Source organism: Mauremys reevesii, linkage group 9 (assembly GCF_016161935.1).
Source record: "Mauremys reevesii isolate NIE-2019 linkage group 9, ASM1616193v1, whole genome shotgun sequence".
Classification (NCBI taxonomy): Eukaryota; Metazoa; Chordata; order Testudines; family Geoemydidae; genus Mauremys; species Mauremys reevesii.
In genome coordinates this window covers 14,254,452-14,279,750 of record NC_052631.1, presented here as the reverse complement: position 1 = coordinate 14,279,750, position 25,299 = coordinate 14,254,452, and the positions used below count along the sequence as shown (strand labels likewise).

Here is a 25,299-nt window from a genome sequence, read left to right as displayed (position 1 = left end):
AATGAAGAGGACCAACCCAACAGCAAACCAGCCGACTCCAGGTGGAGCTTGCTTGACACCATTAGTTGGGCAGTGAGAGGGGCCTCTGAAGCACAAAACCTAAAGCAAAGCAAGACCGTTGTCTTATTGCAAAAGAAGCTGGAGAGCCTGTAACGTACAGGGCAACCTTAAGTGTCCTTAAGAACTTCAGGTTGCATATTACTGGTCCCACCTGACATTGAGATATATCAGAGAGATGGTATTTCCCCTCTTGTTTTTCTAGATTCTATTTAAGAAGTAATAATTTTACTAATTATTAAAGTTTGCTTGCTGAGTCCTAGAGAATAAGAGAAACAAAGTGGTTGTTCAGCTTAGATTTAAAGCTGGAACTCTGACATCAAATGCAAGTGGCATGTCTAGCCATCCAGCCTCGAGGAACACATTTTTGCAAACTTCTGCAATCCAGTCCCCCCAAGCTGTTGTCCTTCATTTTTATGGTATCTCCATTTTATCAGCTTAGCATGTGAATGATGCTGTGCCTTACGAACAAGCCCAATGGTGAGTTGGAACAATCTGGAAATCTGTCATCACAGTTCTTCAATGCCCTCAGGATTCTCCAGATAACATACCCTGGAATCTGCTTATAATAAACACTGTTACAGAACTGAAAACAGACAGCAAAGCAATTTGTTCCCCAAGTGTGTTTTATTTCTGTATGTCTTGCTGTGGAACCCATTAAGGGGAGTATATACCTAAGGGCCCCCTTTGGTCACGTTATGTAGCACACTGTCCCATACATATGGGATGACCCCAGGAGCAAGGTTCTATTCAACATAGACAAGAATGGCAGAGCCTGGCCCAGTGGGACTATTTGTTTGAGTACCTGCTTACCAAGGGGTTCATAATCTGGCCCTAGAGTAAAAATTTGCTTCTGCTCCCATTGGCTCAACAAGAAAGACTTCCATGGGAGCAGGAAGTGGGAGACACTTAGATACCACAGACGTGAGCCTGGTGTAAATGTCTGGAAGATTAGATTTAAAGAATTTTTACCATCAGATGAAGTTGCTACTAGGGTGTGGTATCCTTATTCATTCTCAGTCTTACTTGACTATGCAAACAGTCTCAGTGATTTTAGTAGGGCTCTGCGGGTAGCATGGTACTACTATTCAATGAAAGTAAGAGTATCACAACTGAGAGCACAATGTATGTTCGGCGAATATTTATCATTAACTCCATGACTTACGAACAGCAAAGCTTGAATGAATTGTATAATTAACTCCAGGTTACTGTGCTGCACATCTGAAGTGGTGGAATTGATTTATATTTAGGACAGCTGCTATTGTTTAATTAGCTCTGCTTTAGCACTAAGATGTTTCCACCAAGGAATATCATTAAAATGACTAGGAGAAGAATTTTGGGTTGCACAGAATTTTGGGTTGCAGAAGACTTTTGGGTTGCATTTTGGGTAGCTCTGGCTTTTCAATTTAAGCAAAGCTTTTTTGTTTTTGTTTTCCCCTATAAATGACCTTGTTTTCTTTTAACTCAGGAGAAGCTTTTGCAACTAACATCAGTAATTGAAGTGGAGTGGTCTACAAAGCCTGTTCTTCTTGGGACTACATTTTGTGTAGCTTTTGAGAAATAAATAACAGGTGAAACTTAAATTCTGGCTTCAAGAAAAACTTGGAATAGTTTCAAGCAAACTGAAGTGTCCAGTTTTTGCATTGCCTTGAATGAAGCTTTAATCAGGGCTAGCAGAATAGACCTTGCTCTGTAATATTAGGTCTAGCTTGCTTTGTAATCTGATTTTTTGGTCAGGGATGTTATGTTGTCAGGATCATTCTGCACTAAGAAGACTGAAGGGAAGAAAAACAGTTTCTCCACTCCCCCGCCAATAACATATGCCTGAATCTTTATACTTTTGTGCAAGATTGACAGCTGCTGGTTCTAAATCGATGATAATTAGTTTTGTGTCAGGTTTTTCTCTCTTCTAGCAAAGCCCCTACTTATGACCTCCTGGTAAAGTGGCTGCTGGTTTAGAATCTATATGAATACATTTTATTCAGTCCACTTAAAATTCTGCTTCTTGTAAAGTTAAGTTGCATTTGGGGAGATCTCATCAAACTTCATGGGTGAAATCCTGGTCTTGCTGAAGTGAATTGAAATTTTGCCCCTGATTTCAATAGGGGCATGAGATCACCACATCTATTTTGTGGTTCCTCAGCAGGTATCCATCTCAGCAAGAAAAATAATCTCAGCAAAGGCTAGATCCATAGCTATTGTAAATTGGCATTGTTCTATTGAAGTCTATGGAGCTATGCCAATTCACACCAGTTGAGTATCTGGCTCATAAGCTCAAATAACCCTACCAGATATTCCACTGATCTTGTCTCTTATGTTGGTTGATTGCATCTTTTCTCTTGTATCCCATATACCAAGATCTCAAACGTGAAACTTTTCTATATAGACCATCTAGCCTTGTTTCTGCAAATTCATTTCCAGGATAGACTAGAAATGGAGAAACACATTTGCCTGGTACTGAAGTTAGGATTCCTGGCCTGTAATTGCCAGGATCACATCTGGAGCCTTTTTTAAAAATTAGTTTCACATTAGCTATCCTCCAGTCATCTGGTACAGAGGCTGATTTAAGCAATAGGTTACATACCACAGTTAGTAGTTCTGCAATTTCATATTTGAGTTCCACCAGAACTCTTGGGTGAATACCATCTGGTCCTAGGGACTTATTATTGTTTGATTTATCAATTTGTTCCAAAAGTTCCTCTATTGACAATTTATTTTGGGACAGTTCCTAAGATTTGTTACCTACAAAGAATGGCTTGTTTTGGACCCAGGTATCTTTCCTTAAGGTTTTATATGAAGGTCTTAGAGAAAAGTGGTAACATTACATACTTCAGAGAAAGTTCTCTGCAAACATCCCCTCAATGTGCAGCAGCAGTCAAAAAAGCAAACAGAATATTAGGAACCATTACAAAAAGGCTAGATAATAAGACAGCAAATATAATGCCACTGCATAAATCCAGACCTTTAATACTGCGTGCAGTTCTTGTCACCCCATCTCAAAAAAGATATATTAGAATTGGAACCAGGGGTTACCCAATGAAATTAATAGGCAGCACATTTAAAACAAACTTCACATGATGTACAGTCAACCTGTGGAACTCATTACCAGCGAATGCTGTGAAAGGCAAAAGTATAACTGGGTTGGAAAAAGAATTAGATAAATGAATGGAGGATAAAACCATCAATAGCTATTAGCTAAGGTGGTCAGGGAGGCAACCCCATGCTCTGGGTGTCCTAAGCCTCTGACTGCCAGAAACTGGGACTGTACGACAGAGAATGAATCACTTGATTGCCCTGTTCTGTTCCCTGGAAACATCTGGCATTGACCACTGTTGGAAGAGAGGATACTGGACTAGATGGACCATTGGTCTGACCCAGTGTGGCCATTCTTATATTCTAAAACTTGGGGTGAAATCCTGCTCCCACTGCAGTCAATAGGAATTTTGCCATTAACTTCAAAGGGGCCAGGATTCCATCCTTGGAAACATCAAAGTTGGAGAGTCTAAATAGACTTCAGGATTTTTTTATGCTAAAGATGCACAAGCACATCAGTAACACATAATGTACTTTCTCAAAATGGTGCCATTTCAAATCAGCCTGCACACCAGTTAGAAGGGGATTTGGGTAGTCAGAGAATGATCAAGGACAGATGAATTCAAAGAGGCATCCTAACACTGAAAACAAAAAGATACATTTCCTTTGGGATCTGTGCCATGAGACTCCTTCCCCTTCCTCATACTGAGCTAAGAAGCAAATGTTTTATTAGGGTCCATTTCTGCAAGGTGCTGAGCACTTCAACTCCCACTGAGTTTGTGAGATCAGTCCTTTTTTGTCTGTTTACTTATTACCGTCAGAGTGAAGAAGACATAGATTATCCAAGATTTTAGCTAATGTTTTTCACTTGATAGAGGTTGCTAAGTAGCAGTTTTTGTCAACCTCCTACCTACTGTCAGAGAGTAAGAATATTAATTCTGTCATTTGCTAAAACACCTGATGAGGAAATGCCTCTGATTTTTCCAAGACACAGATAACTAGAAAACTGTTATTGCTAGGGAAAAATGTAATTTAAGAATTGCTTTAAAATAGTCTAGTCTACAGGCAAATTTCATTTTTGACCTTTTGTGCTAATCAAAAGCCAAAGTGATAAAAAGCTGTGTACATTACAGTAAAAAGTATGGTGTGGAATATGCTAATAGATCTACAATATGTCTGTATCAGATTTGAAAGTAATTTCACATACTTCACTATGTAGAGCAAGGGTGGGCAAACTTTTTGGGCCAAGGGCCACATCTGGGTGGGGAAATTGTATGCAGGGCCGGGGCAGGGGGTTGGGGTGCGGGATGGGGTGTGGGGTGTGTGTGGGGTGCAGTGTGCAGGAAGAGGCTCAGGGGCAGAGGAGGGGTGCAGGGTGTATGAGGGGGCTCAGGACAGGGGGTTGGGTGCAGGAGGGGTTTGGACTGTGGGAGGGGGCTCAGGGCAGGGGTTGGGGTTGAGGAGGGGTGAGGGGTGTACGAGAGGGCCCAGGGCAGGGAGCTGGGGTGAAGGAGGGGTGCAAGGTGCAGGTGCGGGGCTTAGGGCAGGGAGTTGGGGGGAGGGGTGCAGGAGGGGTTTGGACTCCGGCCTGGCGCCACTTACCGAAAGCGGCTCTGGGATGGCAGCAGCGCGCACCCGGGGCCAGGGCAGGCTCCCAGCATGCCTGCCTTGTCCCCGGCCCCACTCTGCTCCAGGAAGTGCTACAGCCCCTGGGGGCAGGGAAGCGGAGGGCTCCGCGTGCGCTGCCTTTGCCGCGCCTCCAGGTTCCTCCCCCGAAGCTCCCATTGGCCGTGGTTCCCCATTCCTGGCCAATGGGAGCTGGGGGAGGGGGCGGTGCCTGGAGGCAAGGGCAATGCACGGAGCCATCTGCCCCTCCTCTCCCCGGGGGCCGAAGGGAAGTGGTGCCGGCTGCTTCTGAGAGCGGCACGGGGCCCACGGTACCACAGAAGGCAATCCTGCAGGCAGGATCCAAAGCCCTGGGGGGGCAGATCCGGCCCGCGGGCCGTAGTTTGCCCACCCCTGATGTAGAGGCTAGACTGGAATTTAATCTAAGAGTATGTCTACACTACAATAAAACACTCATGGCTGGCCCATATCAGCTGACTCAGGCCAGGGCTACACTTGCAAATTTGCAGCGCTGCAGCAGGGTGTGAAAACACACCCTCTCCAGCGCTGCAAATTGCGGCGCTGCAAAGCGCCAGTGTGGTCAAAGCCCCAGCGCTGGGAGCGCGGCTCTCAGCGCTGTACGTTATTCCCCACAGGGAGGTGGAGTACGGACAGCACTGGGAGAGGTCTCTCCCAGCGCTGGCGCTTTGACTACACTTAGCGCTTCAAAGCGCTGCCGCGGTGGCGCTTTGAAGTGCAAGTGTAGCCATAGCCTCAGACTTGCAGGACTTGGGCTGTGGGGCTACAAAATTGTAGTGTAGACGTCCTGGCTCAGGCTCCTGTTGAAGTCAGCTGAGTGCTTTGCAAACATACGTGCATAGTTTGCCACACGTTAAAGAACCACTAACTAAAAATATTTTCTTGTTTATCAAATTACAGATTCACTTAAATATCTGTCTGAAACAACAGAATAAAAGACATCAACAAAACACATCTTAATCATCACTTATACACAAACCTCTAATACTGCATTCACTGCATTCTATAAAGTAGATTCTATACCCACAGTTAATTTGGTGCCTCTGATAAAATCCATTATTGGCAAGATCTTTTTCCCTACGGTCTCCAAGTGTCTTACGGATTCTTCTCTTGTAAGAGGACTAAAAGGAGCTCTGTGTTCTAAGAAATGAAATAGTAAACCTTGTTGTTTTTGATCATACCAGTGCACAGTGCACCTTTCATACAAGGTATTCAATAGGGGATTTAGCAAGCAATGTGGGCTCGGGGAAGTGAGAAATTGCTGGGAAAAGCCACCCAAATGCTCAGCTGGCAGGAGCAGAGAAAGTTAGCTGCAGGAGGGACCTCTGGAAGCTGATGATGTCGCCAAGGCCTGGTTGCTTTATTTTATTCCAGTTTTCAATCTGGTCATTCTCTCCCCTGTGCTGGTTAGATGTTCAATCCAACCCCCTTCCTTCACAGTGTGTATACTTCAGCCTCACTCCCCCAGCCTTTCATGCTCCCTTTCTTCCCTCTTTTTTCCTTACTCCTCTCCACTGTTGAATCTTTTGCTCTTTGCACAGCCACTGGGGCACTGTTGGGTCCCAAATAACTGCATTTACTCAATAAATGCAAAGATGCGAGGCCTATCTCCTTACATACTGCTGCTCTGGCTGGTTTCTTGTGCTTCTAAAAATATGTGAGCACCATTCAGGGATTACAAACTATTTAAAGGAATATTATCCTATTCCTATACACCAGGAGTGGCCAATCTTACTGACCCGCTGAGCTGCATACAATAATCCTAAGAAGCTTGAAAACTGCAAGACATGCACAACCTGCCCTGTGGGGTGGTGCCCGCTGGGGTGAGGTGCAAAAGCCCCTAGTCCCACCACCCCACTGCAGGGCAGAAACTCCCCCACATCCAGTCTGGTAGGTGGAGAATCGGCGGTGCGTGGGGGGCTCTGCGAGCCGCACTTTAACTGTAAAAGAGCTGCATGCACTCACAAGCCACAGTCTGGCCACACCTGCTATACACTATACCCTTCCTTCAATGGTTTCTCTACCTTCCTTTGTTTCTGTTTGGCTAATCCCCTTCCAACAAAACCTTCCTTCCAAAAAAAATTAAAAGGTAGAAATAAATCAACCAACCCACAAAAAATCATGGCACTGACATGACCTTTGCCAACCATCACATTGTTCCTCCCATCCTTTTGTCTGTCTTATCTAATTAGATTGTTAAATGCTTTGGGGCAGGGACTGTTTCTTACTCTACAGTGCTTACCATGATGGGGCCCCATTCTTAGCTGGAATCTCTAGGTACCACCATAATCAAATAGATAAGTAATACTACTTTGCACTCCAACAGTGTTTTCACTCTGTGAGGTGAGTGATTTTTAGCCTCACATTCCATATGGTGAAAATGAGGCACAGATAGATGAGATGACTGGTCTCCAAAGATTATGGTAACACAAGTGCTTTTTGGACAACTAAAGTTTTCTAAGAGTATCTGAGCACCCCACAATTTATTTATCCTCATTACACCTCTGTGAGGTAGAGCAGTGCTAATAACACATGTGAAACTGCAGCATGCAGAAATTAAGTGACTTGTCTAAGGAAGTTTGGAGGAGCAGGGAATTGAACTCACATCTCTTAAGTCCCAGGGTAGCACCATAACCACAAGACCGCCTTCCTCTCTACAGCTAAGTGAATCATTTATAGTGAATATCTGCCTGCACTGGCATTTGGCAAACACAGTGACAAATGTCTACATAGACAGGGTGGGGAGGAGTAGAGTGGGGCATGCAATGTGGTTGTCTGGTTGCATAACGGAGCAGACATGCCCACTGTGGCCTGCACTTTAGCATAGTCCCTTGATCCGTGCCCCAACCAGTCCTCTGCCCCTACTGGTGACAAACCACACTGCATTCAAACTACTAGGCAAATCAGCAATGCATACCTGAAAAGGATGGCAGCTTTTTACTTGATATCTTTTCCAAGAATTTCCCAACATCTTTGTTTTTGAAACCCAGGGTCAACAAATATTGTTGGGGAGGCAAAGAAGCCCAATCTGCTGTCTGTGGTAAGATGTGAAGTCCATGAGGATCTGGAACAAGACAGTGATAGCATTTTGCACCCTTGCTTTTTCTTGAGGGTTTACGTTAGCTCCTCTCTTGAAAAAAAAAGTGCTAAAAGAGTACTGCAGTCAAACAAATTTAATCTAAAACACCCACCAAAACAAGTGACCGGAGAAACCCCTTAAACATGTTTTTTGGTGCCAAGGCATAGGTGTAAGTAGTTTTTAAAATTCTGAATGTTAATTAAGTTTTTTCATTGAAATTTAAAATTTAACTGAAAAAAGGGTAAAAATTTTCATGAAAATTTTGTCTCACTTTTTGACTATCTCATCAAAAAATTCCTAAATTTAATATTTCAACATTCGTTGTTGAAATTTTTAATTTTAACAAAACAAAAACAAAAACCTCAAACACCACCATCCTGCACAAAAAGCAGGATGAAATTTTGTTCACAAAAATGTTTTCAGCCAGCTCTACTTTTAAGATGCCTAGTAATATAGTCAGAGAATGACAAACAGAGAATCCCATTTACTGCTCTCCGGCTTACCAGCACATAAATAAAATACAGTGAGCTAGATATTCCTCTTTCCCGGTGTTATGCCAATTGCTCTCCATTAACTTTGCTAGAGTAGCTATCAAGTTCCATTGATGTGATCTCTGAATGTGTTCTATTTGGTAGAGTCCTGGTTTTACTCATACGCTGTACTCTGAATGTATGCACGTTCTGGATGTGTGCAAATATTTTAAATGATCTAATTTTGTGTTGTACCATTCCATTCTTTTTATCTCATTTGTGTACACAGAGTTTACTTAGCAGGTGGTTAACAGCCAGAAATTATAAAGCCCTACCTGCTGAAGTTTTATGTAGCTTAATAGGATGCTAGGGGCTTGCAATTGTTGGTGTTAAAAGCCGTGCTTATAGTCTAAAAGCTTTCTGCCTCTGATGGATTCAAAAGTTTAAAATAGACTGCATTGTGCATTCGAATTTAAAAATATACCTCCTTTTCTTCCCGTGGATCTAAGGAAAACTTGTGGAGAAATTCAGTATGATACATCCTGACAATAAGTCAAAACTTGAACCAAGATTTGGATGAATGAATGTTACTGAAATTCATGATTAAGGTTATTTTAACTAACAAGTTAATGAGAGATCTGGTATTTCACACTGTATTTTCATAGAAGTGGTTTAGTTCACATTTAAAATCCCAGAGATGAGGGGTATGGAACCTCTCACCTGCAGGTCATAAATTCAGACCTGTGCCAATCTGGCAGTGATGGAAAACTGTCACTGTGACAGATATGGCAATTTCCTGCAATATCTTTGGGAGATCTTATTGAATTATATTTAAATAGCTTTGCAGTCAAGAGTATTACAAATGCAAAGTTTATGTATTATTGTGGGATTGTATGTAACTTCTTTAGGGGAGAGTCATGGACAATCCAAACCCTGGGAAATTTTATTTGCTTCAACAGAAGCAAGCAATGTGCCAGACAAGAAGGAACATTCGGGACAAACAAAGTTAAATGGGTCTCCTAGGAAATACCTGGCAGGAGGGAAATGCAAATTCTCACTTTTGGATGCAATCTTTTGAAGCTACACTCGGAGGAGAGAACCATTGTATCTGACTGATTACCTATCCCCAGTCCCTGAATATCTAAGTTCCAAGCTGTATAAAGGAAAGGCTAACTTATGTTCTTGTTCTGAGGGAAAGCTGTTATGAACTTGTAACCACAGAAAACGCCCTGGGTGGGGTTTGAAGGACTGATCACCCACCAGAGATTTTGTTGCAGTTGGGGGTGATCTCTGGTAAGATTAGAATGTGTGTAGGTTCTTTCATTGTTTTTTAGTATGTTGTCTCTGTTATGCTTTCACCTTAAGAATAACTGCTACTTAGAAAGGGCTGTGTGGAAATTTACAACAGTGGGCAATTCCCCTGGAGAGAAAGCAACCTGCAGATACTAGCTGTATAGGCCATCTGGCTTGCTGGGGAACTCACGGTGTAGACAGAGGACTATGCTGACCAGGAGAGAGAGAGATGCCAGTCTCCACCTCAGAGGTGATGGCTGACAAGCCAGGAGCCTAGAGTGGGTGTCCTTGCTGGTCCACGAGGTGCAATTGCCTTGAACTATGACAGTTACTAGCTGAAAGCTCTTTGATGAACTAAGTGAAATGGCTTGGGGGTCTCAGTCCAGTTCTGAATAGACAAGTCACAAACAACACTGCCACAGTTGGCGCTAGCTGTTACCCTTGTCAGCTACCTCAGCAGAGCATCTAGTGACAGTTAATTTTTCCATCCTTGTCCTAAGTTCTCAGCCTTAGAGGTTAAAAATGGGGCATATTGGTAGAGAAACTTGCACTGCAGCACTGCCTATGCTTTACTTGTTCTGTGAACATATGCGGGCTGCAAACTCCAGAGCTGAGAGTTCAGCATCCTTCACCATCATTGCAGTCACAAAAGCAAACAAAATAAAACAAGCCATGCTAAATTTGTTACTGTTTTTTTTTAACTTGTATTACACAAAAAGTTGCACATGACGGACTCAATTATGATCTCAGATACACAGGACAATTCCCAGAGAAGTCAATGAGCCAAATTCTGCTCTCAGTTACACAGTGTCAAACGGAAGTAACTCCACTGAAGTCTAATGGATGTTATAACCATGCATCTGAGGCCAGCACTGGGTCCATTAGTTTTATTTATACGCACAATAATTGATTAAAATGGTCTATAACCAGGTCCTCTCCCTTTCCCCTCCCCTCTATCTTTTTTTTCTTTCCTTGGATATAGTAGTGAAAGAAATTAAAAATTAAGGGTGACATTTTCAGAATGCCTATGTGATTTAGGCACACAAGTCCTATTGACTTTCCAAGCAACTTGTCCTCCTAGGTCACGTACGGACTTTGGAAAATCCCACCATCTCTCTATATTGTTTGGGGGAGATGGGATTCTGTGAGGTCTGAGTTTGTCTCCTTTTCAGTCAGGTTCAGGGAGTTCTATACTCCTCTGAATGCCAATACTTTTGTTCCCTGGAAGTTCTCCACAAATTCACATCAGCACGTGAACAGAAGACAGCTACTTTATAACCTCCGTGACAAATAACAAGTCCCTATTTTCTCTATTTAAAAAAACACCACCACACACATAGGGATGTTCTTCAACTTGTAAAATCAAGGTGATCTGTCTTTACAGTGACGTTTTAAAAACAAAACATAAAATGAACAAAATAAATGTGCTTAGTTGTGTACAGTACTTGCATGACTTTGTTGTTAGTGCTTGGACTTACTAGACTCTGTCTGTTTTTTTTATCAAGGAAGCTTTTAGTGCTCCTGAAAGGTTCCATATTGATTGCCCTGAAGGATGAAGTAGTTATTCACAGAGCTGGTATGTCATAGCAAGCGATATAGCCATATAGCCCAATCAATAAGTCTCAGCTCTCACCCAGGGCAATACCTCTAGGAATTAAAGAGCATTTCAGTCTTCTGGAGCATTCTGCTAGAACTGCCCACAAAGCACCAGCTATAGTGTGGGTTCTTGTGATGGGAGCAAATGTCCTCAAGCAATTCGACATGCTGAGAAATTTACCTCTCCCTCTGTCTGATCCTCAGTCATCAACACAGTGTGACGCCTTAGGGTCTTCTCACAGTCACTACTGCTCCAAGTAACTCAGTTAGCAATGATGACAAGACATACCTTAGCCCATCATCCACTTTCCTTCTGGACTGAGGCCCTACTCACTGTGATCTAAGTGCTTATCAACTCAGGAAAAGACTACTTTAACTCACTCAACCAGCAGGGGACAATGAGGGTCACACAAAAGATTCCCCTGTTCACACCAAAACTCGATGCCCTCCACTGGATCCCCATTCACTTCTGGGTCCTACTCAAGGTCCTGGTTCTGAATGAGGCCGGGCTACCCATTCATGACTGCTGGGATCAATCATTAGTGCCCACGGTGGGTGAGACCAGTAAGAGGCAGAGGCAGAGCATCATCAGCAGGGGGCGCTTTTGACTATGGAACTCCCTACCAGAGATTAGGGTGAGTCCAAGCCTGACCATCTTCAGAGCACATTGCAAAGCCCAATGTACAACAACAGCTTTGCTGCAATAATGGAAGTCAAAGAATGATGCTTCGAGGCATCATGGGTAAAATTTACCCTTGTGCAGGTTGTCAGTACAAAGCTTTCCCTTACATTGTGTTTGAGGACTTAAGTGCTACATAGGTCATATGTTGGCTCTCTGCTCAGGGGTGAATTTCACCCCATGTAAGAATAAGAATTTGCAGGATCAGGCCCCAACCACCCACAAATCAAACTCAATGTCAGCTACAAACACGCAATCCACGCAGTCCAATAAGGTCCAATGCCACTTGAAGATGTGAAATCCACTCTTACCTGTGTATATGTACTCCACATAATTGGGGTGCTTTTTAGAAAAAGCTTCCTTCATCTTGTCTATTTTGTCGACCTTTGCATTTGTTGCAAATGGTGTGTACATAACTGAAAAAGATTCCTCCCTGGTGATGGCTTCTTCAATCATAGCCTAAAAAAAAGGGAGAGAAATGATACATACTGTGCTGGTAAAAAGTGAACTGCCATTAAAAAAAAATAGGGGAGGGAAAGAAAAATAATTTCCGTCACAGCTGATATTTTTCCCTTTAATAATTGCACAGTCACGCAAAGATAACATATTTTGGTCTTGAATATTAATTAGAGAGGAATTCAAATTAGTCCCAGAAAACATTGCCTATCTCATGCTCAGAAAATCAATTTAATGTAAAAAAAAAAACCCATTTGTAAACAGTTTTCAGTGCACTGAGCCTATGTCTTCAATGGGTAAAGAAGTATTAGGTAAACTATCTGCAAGTTAAAAAGACCAAATTGATTCCATGTTCTCTGAAGGTCACGTCCTTCACCTGAAGTTTTATTCATTATTTGGGAGCTGGTTAAACAATACTGTACATTTACGTTACCCTTTGGGTAGGCATGAATCAAGTACTGGGGCTGTATGGAATGTTGGCCTTAAATATTAATTCTATACATAGTTTGCATCCGACGAAGTGGGTATTCACCCACGAAAGCTTATGCTCCAAAACGTCTGTTAGTCTATAAGGTGCCACAGGACTCTTTGCTGCTTTTACAGATCCAGACTAACACGGCCACCCCTCTGATGCATAAAGAGTGAAATTCATGCTTGTGCAGAGGGCCAGTACAAGGTGTATGCATCATGTAAACCCTTAAAATAGGGCTAAATGGTGCATTATGTTGGCCTCCTGAATAGAGGTGAATTTCACCCTAAATGGACTACCAGAATAAAATGAGATCACCCCACCCCACAGCTGAACTGGTCCTCAGCTGGGGTTAACTACCAACATAGATCAGAACTAATATTGCTCAGCATTATTACTGCCCCTGCATAGGGCAGGATTTAACCAGTTTCTGAAACAGCATTGAACACAGACTGTTCATTCTGATTTGCACGTCGTGTTAAATCATGTTCAACACTGATTCAGCCGCATCCATTACAGACATATGTTGCATTTTCCCTAATGTCGACGAAGCTTCAATAAAATTGGGAACACTGAAACATTTCTTCAGTGTAACTTTGTTTATGTGTAATCATTCACCTAACACAAGGTAAGTGGAGACAATCGCAAAGAAAGAGCATAAAGAGGCAGATCTGCATATTCCAACAGGGAATAGTCCTCGCTTCACACCCTATATTGAAGTGAATCACTGAAAATCTCAGTTTTTGAACTGAGCTTTGAACTGAGCTGTTTTACCGACAACCCAAATGGACCTTACTTCAGTTGTTGACGTCATTCCTCAGTGATATAAAATTGCCCAGGAAATAATGAGCATATCTGAGCGACGTGCTCAACAGACAATTGTTTCTGCTAGGCTGGAATGGAAGATTGCAATAGCAGGGGTGGCTCTAGTAATTTTGCCGCCCCAAGCACGGCAGCACGCCAGCGGATGCTCCACCGAAGCCGCGGGACCAGTGGACCCTCTGCAGGCATGTCTGCGGGAGGTCCACCGGAGCCGCCTGCCGTCCTCCCGGCAACCAACAGAGCGCCCCCCACGGCATGCCGCCCCAAGCACGCGCTTGGCGTGCTGGGGCCTGGAGCCGCCCCTGTGCAATAGGACATGAGCTAAATATCTGTGTCCTTTTCTATAATGGCTATAAGCAGGTCCTTTTATATGCATTGTACCAATTTACTTCTAGTATACCAGAATACTGGATCCAGGTGAAAAGATCTATTCTCTTTGTAGAATGTTTCTTGCAAATGACTTGTTTGTGGATGTGGTTAAGAGTCTGAGGGTCTGCTCTTCATAAACATTTTCAAAAGGAGGCAAAATTCAGAAATAGGCTACTTTATACAGAGAAAATGCATGCTCTCAACAGCAAGATAATACCATATATATGGTAATGATACCCACTGCATAAATAAATTGATTCAACCACGGAATATAATGTGGACCCAAGAAATTAACTGCACTCAGGCCCAAATCCATCCTTCTCCTTTGCTGGCCTGGGCAGCCCTCACAGCAGCAGAAATGGAGCAGTTTCACTCTGCAGGGAGTCAAACAGGATGCCAGGGATACATGCAGGGAATTGTAACCCCTATGCAATGGGAGGCCCAAAGCCATAGAACGCGCCTATGTAATCATGCTCACAACTCTTGGTAGGTAAGGCACAGTCTTAAAGGAGCTGCAGCTGAGTGGACCTTCTGGTCTGTTTCTCCCAGTTTGCGGGTGTAAGGGCCATATAGACTACTCCTCTCCCTTTTGCCCTGGAGGAGTTCTCCAGGGCCCTGCCACAATACTCAGGTTGGGTATTTAGGGTGGCATTTGGGGCTCACTAAGTCCTGTTAGCCTACTCACTTGCCTTCTGCCCACTCATCCATCTCTGCTGGGATGACTTCTAACATTCCAAACCTCTGAGACATGGAAAACAAAACAAAACCCTGCCTTCTTTCACCCTAAATATGGAGTAGGGAAAAGCCAGGATTGAAAATTACCCTGCTCTGCAGCCCAGAATGGACAATATTCAGTCTTGGACCAGTAACAGGTTTAAAATATCTGGTATACCATGAGCCACCAGATGTAGGGACACTAAGGATATGTCTACACGGCTAAGAAAGACCCGTGACGGTGAGTCTCAGAGCCAGGGTCAAATGACTCGGGCTCGAGGGGCTGGAACAATGGGGCCAAAAAAGAGCAGGTATATATTCATGTTCGGCCTAGAGCCCAGACTCTGAAATTCAGTGGGGTGGGTGGGGAGGGTCTTGGAGCTAAGGCTCCAGCCTGAGCCCAAATGTCTACACTGCTATTTTTAGCTCCACAGTGCGAGCCCAAGTCCGTTGACCAGGGCTCTGTGACTCGCTGCTAAGGGTTTTTTTGGCGGTGTAGATGTACCCTGACTGTTTCCTTCTTGTGAGATGGGATAATAACATTTACATGATATATATCTACAGTAGCCATGGCTAGCTCTGGCAAGCTGAAAAATAGTAGACCTTAAAATAGCAACACCACGATTTATAGGAAAGCTCGTTCAGATGTTGTACGTTAGTTTTATGAACTCTAATTTGTCTGTCACTCTAGGACTTGCAAAACTTGGCTTTAGGGATGAAGAAAAATAGCACCGAGAGACACATTTTTAAAAAAAGCAGAGGCACAACTATTTGCACGCTGTAGCGTGATGGTTACTCACTCTTGCCCTTCGGGGCTTAAAACAGTCCAGGAGAGGGCTGTGGCTGGGGCAAGAAGCTTGGGCTGACTGGGGGAAAGTAGGCTTAGCTGGGGCCGTGCCCCAATCAGGCCCAGCTGACCCCTATAAAAGGCTGTGAGCCAGAGGCCCAGGCAGTCTCCCTCTGCCTGTAGAGGGAGAAGGGCCTGGCTGCAGGGAGCTAGAGACCGGGTACCTGAGTGGAGCAGGGCTGGGGAAAGGCAGAGGAGCTGGGGAGCTCCAGCCTGGAAAGCCCCAGGCTGCGGCCTAGCATAAGGCCAACAGGTACTGGGGGTTGCAGAGGGCAGCCCTGGGGTAGGCAAAGGCAGCAGGTCCAAACCCAACCTTGCCAGTGATGAGTAGGCTGATACTGCAGTCAGCCCCAGGGCACGGGAGCTAGATGATGACTGGCAGTAGCCTTATTCTGAGGTGAAGTGGGGATAGTGGGTGGGGGTTCCCCTGGGAGGGGGAGACCCAGACTGTAGAGGTACTGCTGCGGGGCAGCACCCAAGAGGGACACAGGGCCAAAGGACAGGCGGATCACTGGCCTGCAAAGGGTGCTCTGGGCTGGAAATCGAGCTAATTCCCTGAGAAACCAGCAGGAGGCGCTGCAGGGGTGAGTCCCGTACCCTTACACACACACACACACACACACACACACACACACACACACACACACACAATCAGCACAACTTACAGTTCTAATACAAGTACTCAACCGGGTTGGCATTTTTGTGCTGATATTGGGCACCCATTATTAGGATTTAACCATAAAGCTATAGAAAACAATTGTCTAATATGTAGTCTAAATGGAATGCATGGGGGCATGCTGCGGTGTAGAGGTTTTATTGGAACTTACTTGCATAACTCACTTTTGGCTTCACCAGCCTTGAGAACAATTCAAAATCATGGCAATAAAACCTTTACACCACCATGTCCCCATAAACAGTCTGTGCAGTATGCAAACAGGTACTGGGTCAGAGTGCAATATGGTAAAATATCACTCAAAGGGGAAAAAACAGTTCCTTAGATTTTGATCAATACTACTACTGAAGGTCCTATTATTATCCAAGAGTAATTTTTTTCTCCAGCTTCTGAGCCTGCATGTAGCTGCTATTTGTTTTATTATCCCCTTGGATTTTTATGGGCTAAAATCTTTAAGGACATAAAAACTTCAGCGCATAAAAACTTTGGAACAGAAAACTTTATGAAGTGGGGTCCCTAAAGATTTCTCTGCTGAAGTCGTTATGCACTGAAGTCCATATGCTCAGGGAGACTTCAGCACAGAAATCTACAGGCATGTCTAGGCACTGAGAATGAGATGCTAGCAACTGTTATTCCCCTTCCCGTGTGCACCCAGAGCCCATTCAGTACCCATTCATGTTAGTGGAAAGACTTCCATTGATTTCACTGGACTTTGGATTGGGACCCTGGAGAACAGGATTGGGAAAGTCATTCTGTTTCCTGCCTTCATGCCTTTTGATGGGCTCTGCAGAGAGGCAGCAGGGAGAGGATGGTGCTAATCTACTCCACTAGTGGCAGAATCTTCACACCCCTGCATAAGGATGGAGGTGGACACCCTGTACATAGGCAGAGACATCTCCCTATGCGCTATATAAGGCTGTGGCTGAATTTTCACACATGCCCGACGTAAGCGATTTTTGAGGACATCTCAACGATGGCATTAGCACTTCTTTGACCCCAGTAGGATTAGAAAAGTGGGTGAGGGGAAACAACACCAAGGAACTCAGAGAAAAAGATGGAAAATTGTGAAATCTGGGACTTCCGGGAACACCACGATAAACATCTTCCCTACAGGTCACACTGGATTCCAGTCCTTTGGGACTAATGTTGTCCTACCATGTACAATGCATTGGGATGAGGAAGGTGCCAGCAGCATAGCACGGTGTCCCCACACAGACAGGTGGGCTCCCACTTCCTTTAAAAAGGAGAGAGGAAGGAGTGTGGAATCTCTTGTCTTTTGGTCCAGGCTTGCTATATTTATGTATAAACATATATAAAATGGCCAGGCTATACCTAGAGTTAGAATATAGACACAATGAATCTGAATGCAATTTTTTTCTTTATAAAAATTGTAAAGATTTTCAAACATTTCAAACATTTGCCTCCCCAGACCTCCCAGATTTGGAGCAAGTCAAGCCTCCATTCTCTCTCATTCAGGGCTTGATGTAGTGCTCATTGAAGTCAATGGAAAGACTCCCACTTAGGGGGCATTGACTCAGGCCCTTGTTAAGCATTGCAAAGAATCAAAAGTACCCTCTTCGGCAGCACATTGAAACATAGGAACTGCTATACTGGATCAGACCCATCCCTCCAATCTGGTATCATGTCTCCAACAGTGGCCAGTACCCATTGCTTCAGAGAAGGTACAAGAAACTCTTTAATAGGAAGATATGAAATAACTCACCCACAGGAACATTTTCCTCCTATAGTCCATGATTGACATGCCCTGAAGAATGAGGGTTTATCTCTTTTCCAAAAGAGGTATGAAACGGCTGCCGTTTGAGGAGAGATTAATAAGACTGCGACTTTTCAGCTTGGAAAAGAGACAACTAAGGGGGAATATGGTAGAGGTCTATAAAATCATGACTGGTGTGGAGAAAGTAACGAAGGAAGTGTTATTTACTCCATCTCATAACACATGAACTAGGGGTCACCAAATGAAATTAATAGGCAGCAGATTCAAAACAACCAAAAGGAAGTATTTCTTCACACAATTCACAGTCAACCTGTGGAACTCCTTGCCAGAGGATGTTGTGAAGGCCAAGACTATAACAGGGTTCAAAAAAGAACTAGATCAATTCATGGAGGATAGGTCCATCAATGGCTATTAGCCAGGATGGGCAGGGATGGTGTTCCTAGCCTTTGTTTGCCAGAAGCTGGGAATGAGCGACAGGGGATGGATCACTTGATGATTACCTGTTCTGTTCATTCCCTCTGGGGCACCTGGCATTGGCTACTGTTGGTAGACAGGATACTGGGCTAGTTGGACCTTTGGTCTGATCCAGTATGGCCGTTCTTATGTTCAACATTTCCATGGTTTATCAAAGGAATGTTTAAGATTACATTGCTATCATGACAATTAAAAAAAATTAAACTAAAAACATTCCCAAATAAAAAGCTCTGTCTAGACAGGGTCAAGGGTTTAAATACATATTCCTTAAACAGAAGGAACACCACATATCCTGTTTATTGCTGACCACCCAACTTCTGTGGAAATATATCAGAGACACCCTATACCATGTCTACGAATAAGCGGTTTCATAGATCTTTTAATGAAACTTAAATTTTAGCCAAAACAATCTTACATTGTCTCTTTAATAACCTCTAAAATTTTGGCAAGAACTCATAAAATTCCCAAGTAGATTTACAAGAAACAAAGCTTTCCTATGCCAACTTTTCATGGCAGATGATATAACCACTTTTCTTTAATGAAGCTTTTGCCATTTTGCCTCTCTCCTAACAGAAATGGGAGAAGAAAAATTACAGCACGGCTGCAAATTCTTCATAATGGTGACAGAAGCTTTCATGGCTACTCTCCCTAACCTTAAAGTGCATCAAGGTTTAATTTGGAAAATCCAATTATCTTGACATCTAGAGTTAGCTAAAAATGTAGACATCTTCCTAGAGCCTTATTGTGGGGCTGGAGTGCAAGCTCAGCCACTGTCATATATGCATTGATGTTTTTATTGACAATTTTTATGAATGTAATGATATCAGGCAGGGCAAAGCTGAGAGCCTCCTCCACAAATGGTTACTGCTCGGATGCCGGAATGTTACACTTCTCAGAAATATGGGAACACTACAATGGAACCTACACACTGTCCTCTATATTTTTCCTAATATGAGGGAATATTTGGCAGCTCTGCACTAAGTCTGTCAGTGCTGCGATATGACTATCTTCTTATCGCTGTGATCTTCTTATGTTATTTTCATTTTTCTGAGGGAAAAATAGGTAGCATGTTCTTTTCCTCAATCTGTTTATGCTATGAAAAATCATATATTGTACCGTAGATGAGAACTTTCTGCTTATCTGCCATGTAATACCTCCTCATTAACGTATGTCACATCAAATGTCAGCTTATTTAGGTTCTTAAGTTATTAATGTATTTAAGTAGCTACCATTTTTTTTATGTGCGGTATATTTTTAAAACCAGCTTTGCAGAGCAGCATAAAAATACATCTGTGTATTCTGCTGAGTTCTAAAAGGTGGAAGCAGAAATGCTTAAGATGGTTACTTTACTGTTCAAGATGTATTTGATATTTCCATAACTGTCATTTTATGTTTTGAGGAAGAGGATCTAGGCTTTACACCCTTCTGTAGAGATCACAACTCATTAAAAAATGTGGGTGGCAGGGAAAGGGAGAAGTCTAGGCTGTTACTGAAATTCCCTGAATACATTCCTACCAGTTGGGGAAAGCAATCAGCAAGGTATCTACACACGTCTACAAAAGCTCACCCCCAAATCCCACGAACCATGCAGGAATGATGGCACTGGAAGTGCTCATATCTCATGTAACACGTTTGCAAGCAAATCATGAGTGACATCAACTGTGGATGAGGGACTGAATCTGTCCTTTGTGCGCCAGGATAGGAGTCCCAGTGATGAATTTTATTCAGAATTTCTCTTAGTTGTTGGTTGGGGGAAGAATCAAGCCAATGAGACAGAATTAACTGGCATAATGAATGAGGCATAGCTACATTTGTAATGGGCTAAACGGGGGAAAGTAGTTGCTAAAATCTATAATTCAAAGACCAACTCACTTGGAAATTCGGCGCAACACCAATGCAAACTATGGTAGTCCACTGAATTGGTGCCTCCGCATATTTGTGGAGAATAATGAAGTTGGCCCAACGAGCTTTTAAGCAACATTGCTAAATGTTTACCCTTTCTTTATAAACAAAGAGATTGTTTTGATAGTGAGCAGGAGTAGAATTCCAGCAGCTGAAAAGGAGAATTTAACGTGACTTTGTCCCTGTACAACCAGGCTTTCCTTCTAGCACCCGCTCAAAAGACCTACAGTTGTGGACCTTTGTTGCCATCGGTGCCTTGGGAAGGTGGCTGATATTTGAATGCTCTGCCCATTGTTAGGTTTCTCCAGTGATATAGGCAAGGAAGTATAAACTGCAGAAGTTTTAAATAGCTTGGTCTCAGAAAGAGAGGACAGTCTCATACCACATGGGTGGAACCAAAGGCTCAGCATCATTCAGTACGTGTACAATCACACCTAGAGGCTAAAATCTACACAAAGGAGTCTGAAGTCACCAACTGACTCCTCAATGTGTTCATAAACTCATAGATTTTAAGGTCAGATGTGACCATCATGATCGTCTAGTCCAGTAGTTCCCAAACTTGTTCCGCTGTTGTTGTGCAGGGTAACCCCCTGGTGGGCCTGGCTGGTTTGTTTACCTGTTGCGTCCGCAGGTTCGGCTGATCACAGCTCCCAGTGGCCGTGGTTCACCGCTGCAGGCCAATGGGAGCTGCTGGAAGTGGCGGCCTGTACATCCCTCATCCCGTGCTGCTTCCAGCAGCTCCCATTGGCCTGGAGCAGCGAACCGTGGCCACTAGGAGCCACGATCGGACAAACCTGCAAACCTAACCTCTGGGTGAGTTATCCTCAAATCATGATTTTAGGACTTCAAGTTACAAAGAATCCACAATTTACACTAGTTTAAACCTGCAAGCGACCTGTGCCCATGCTGCAGAGAAGGCAAAAAAGCCCCAGGGTCTCGGCCAATCTGACCTGAGGGAAAAGTCCTTCCTTTCCCCAAATATGGCGATCAGTTGGACCCTGACCATTTCTGCAAAACCCAACAGCCAGACACCAGGAAAATAATTCTCTGTAATAACTGAGAGCCCTTCCCATCTAGTGTCCCATTATCAGATATTGGAGATATTTACTGCTAGCAGCTGCAAATCAGCTACATGCCATTGTAGGCAGTTTCATCCTATTATCTCCACCATAAACTTATCAAGCTCCGTCTTGAAGCCAATTAAGTTTTTAACCCACACTGCTCCCCTTGGAAGACTGTTCCAGAACTTCACTCCTCTGATGGTTAGAAACCTTTGTCTAATTTCAAGCCTAAACTTGTTGATGGCTAGTCTATATTAATTTGTTCTTGTGTCAACATTGGCACTAAACTTAATTAACTCCTCTCCCACCCTGGTATTTATCCCTCTGATTTGTTTACAGAGAGCAATCTTATCACCCATCACCCTTTGTCTGGTTCGGCTACACAAGCCAAGTTCTTTGAGTCTCCTCCCAAAAGGTAGGTTTTCCATTCATCTGATCATCCTAGTAGTCCTTTTCTGTACCTGTTCCAGTTTGAATTAATCTTTCTTAAACATGGGACACAGTATTCCAGATGAGGTCTTACAAGTGCCTTGTATAATGGCACTAACACTTCCCTATCTCTACTGGAAATATCTCGCCTGATGCATCTTAGGATCACATTAGCCTTTTTCACAACCTCATCACATTGGTGGCTGATAGTCATCCTCTGATCAACCAACACATCCAGGTCTTTTTCCTTCACTGTCACTTCCAACTGATACGTCCCTAGATTATAACAAAAATTCTTGTTGTTAGTCCCTAAGAGCATGAACTTGCACTATTCAATTTCATCCCATTTCTATTACTCCAATTTCTAGGTCATCCAGATCTTCTTATATGATATTCTGGTCCTCCTTTGTAGTGGCAATACCTCCCAACTTGTGTCAGCTTCGTAGTGGCAATACCTCCCAACTTTGTGTCAGCTGCAAATGTTATTAGTGCACACACACTTTTTGTGTCAATGTTAAATAAGATTGGTCCTGAGACTGATCCCTGAGGAACTTCACTAGTACTCTCCCTCCAGCCTGACAGTTCACCTTTCAGTACGACCTGGTCTCCTAACCGAACCAGTTCCTTTCAGTTTTCATCTTAGTCCCCATAGTCTGAAATTTAACTAATAATTTCCCATGTGGAACTCTATCAAATGCCTTACTGAAATCCAGTTCGATTATATTTGCATTTCCTTTGTCTAAAGAATCAGTTATCTTCTCAAAGAAAGAGAAGAGGCTGGTCTGGCATGATCTATCCTTTTTAAACAATGTTGTATTTTATCCCAATTACTGTTTACTCCTATGTCCTTAACTACATTCTCTTTCAAAATTTGTTCAATTGAGGTTAAAGTTACAGGTTTCTGAAATCACTTTCCCCCCCTTTTCTTAAAAATAGATACTACATTGGCAATCCTCCAGTCATAGTTCAACTCCTGAGTTTACAGGTTCATTAAAAATTCTTGCTATTGGACTTGCAATTTCATGTGCCAGTTCCTTTAATGTTCTTGAATGGAGATTATCCAGGCCCTCTGATTTAGTCCCATTAAACTGTTAGAGTTTGACATCATTTCTACTTCCATATACTCCCACACTTCTAATTACCCTTATTAAAAACCAAGGCAAAGTATTTGTTTAAGTGTTGGGTCATGCCTAGATTATCTTTTATCTTTACCTCATCCTCAGTGTTTAGCAGTCCCACTTCTTCTTTCCTTGTTTTCTTTTTATTTATATGGCTGTAGAACCTTTTACTATTGGTTTTAATTTCTCTTGCAAGGTCCAACTCTGCTTGGCTTTTGGAAGTTCTCCCTTTTTTCCCTACACTTTCTGATCTCCAAGAGGTAGCTTTCCTTGCTGAGCCATGCCATCTTCCATTTCTTGTAGGCTTTCTGCTTTCTCATAATTACATGTCTGAGATGCTTGCTCGTCTAGCTTGGTCTGGAACCCTTACCTATGAAATTTCCCCCTTACTTGGGATGCTGGCTTCAGATAGTTTCTGCAAGTTTGGCTTAAAGTAATTCCAAGCTTCTTCCACATTCAGATCCTGGAGTTTTCAGTCCAGTCAGTTTCCCCTTTGAAATCAAGGATCCTAGTTGCAGATCTATTTTTGTTTATCCTTCCATGTAGTTTAAACTGAATTAGCTCATGATCACTCAAACCAAGGTTGTCCCCTTACAACTAGTTCTTCGATGAGCTCCTCACCAGTCCAAAATCTAAAATGGCATCACTTCTTGTAGATTTGGAGAGTATTTGGTGAAGACATCTGTCAGCTCTCACATCCAGGAAAATCTGGACCCTCGTGTTATTTGTAGCACTTGTCCTCTAGTCTCAAAACATGGGGGAATGTGAAGTGACACAGTGGAAATACCCTTTGAAGGGGACATGGAATGCTTATTTCTGGAACTTTCCAGTGGTCTTAACAGGAAAAATAGAAGCTGACACAAAAGCAATGCAAAAAGCTAAAGCTCACTGAAGGAGACATCAGTCCTACTTTCCAGCACACAGTTCCATGCCCTTTGGGAACCAGACCCAAACATGAGAAGCTTAATCAGTCAGTGACAGACTGAGACAGACATGGTCTGCCTACAAACAGGATGACGTTATTGGGTTTCAGAGATGCATTGACTAACATGACTGAGCCAATGCAATGGCTGATCGCATTTTATGTAAGTGAAGAGCTGCTGATCTAGCGGCAGCGCAACTTGTAGAATGAAGGCATGTTTTTGAAAACTACCGACTATTTACTCCCTTCTAAGAGACTTCATCTAAAGCTCTGTGTGGTATTCCCCCATAGAATAAGAGCAGATATCCAAGTGGAAACTCATGTGGCAGTTAATACTTCTAGGACCTGTACAGGCATTGCGTCATCTCCTTTCAGAGAGAAGGTGGTATGCAGTGATGGGGGGAAACAGGATAATGGATGCATAACTCCTGAAGAAGATCTGCAACCTGGGAGGGAGGTGAGGCTGGGTTTTCCTGATGTTGTCTTGGCAGCCTCCTGGATGGGTCTAGATTCCCCCGTGAATCTTCAAGCTCTCTTCCCTCTGCGTTCTAGTAAACCCATCCCCTAAGCAGAGTATGAGTTCAGGATTCCACTCCTGGCATTTTCATATTACTTTTATTCCCTCCTGCATTTTTTAAAATGGTATGGACCTTTTGTTACCCAATCAGATTGCTCTCTTTTTACACCTCATTTTTACAACATGATTTATGGGTCTTCATTAACGGTTAACATTTTTATTGGGTTTTGTATTGTGCTTTATATTGGGATTTCAATAGCTACTGACTATGACCAAGATATGTATTGTGCATTACTTTAAACTGAAATATTGGTTAAATAAATCCATCCCTTCTGAAATTAGAGATAATTAAACCATTTGTTTTAATAAGAGCGACATTCAAAGTGTTAACTTCTCAGTGTATGAAAAAATTGGTATGATTCAACCAGCAATGACCCTGCCATTAATTATCTGATATTAAAAAAAATAATACTAAGTAGAAATCATGTGGAAGGGAGGAAAATTAATAAAGGGAAACGACTGTGTGGAAAAAATAATTTAAAAATAACCTGGCTAGATACATACAGAAGGCTGCCTGGATGAAGACACTAGTAACAACTACAGCAACAAAACGTCTTTAAAATAGCATCAGACATGATATCAACTCACTGCTATTTTATGGAGCCGTGAAAAATTCAAGAACAAGTGATTGGTGCAATCTCATAAGCAAAGGGACAAAATATTACAGAAACTCCAACTGTGATTAAGATTCTGACGGCAATGGGGTTGTACAAACACTTCTTCAGTGAGGAAGGATGGTCAAGTGGTTAGTACAGTAGCCTAGGCTGATGGAGACCTAGTTTCAATTCCTGCTTTGCCACAACTACCCTGTGAGATCTTGCACAAGTCACTTGGTTGCTCTCTGACTCAGTTTCTCCATCTGCAAAATGGTAATAATAGA

General features: G+C 42.9%; 1 protein-coding gene across 6 annotated transcripts in view; it reads right to left on the bottom strand.

Moving 5' to 3' along the window:
- Window positions 1–25,299, bottom strand: part of SPATA16 (spermatogenesis associated 16) — a 137,424-nt gene that overhangs the window by 30,193 nt on the left and 81,932 nt on the right. For 4 of the 6 annotated variants that reach the window (XM_039486925.1, XM_039486927.1, XM_039486928.1 and 1 more), the window contains exons 6-8: window positions 12,163–12,310; window positions 7,652–7,798; window positions 5,762–5,874 (exon numbers count right to left, since the gene is read on the bottom strand). In XM_039486925.1, the coding sequence (XP_039342859.1) occupies window positions 5,762–5,874; window positions 7,652–7,798; window positions 12,163–12,310 (408 nt within the window). Of the gene's footprint in view, window positions 1–5,757; window positions 5,875–7,651; window positions 7,799–12,162; window positions 12,311–25,299 lie in introns of all 6 variants that reach the window. The other 2 variants (XM_039486929.1, XM_039486930.1) reach the window with 2 other exon arrangements.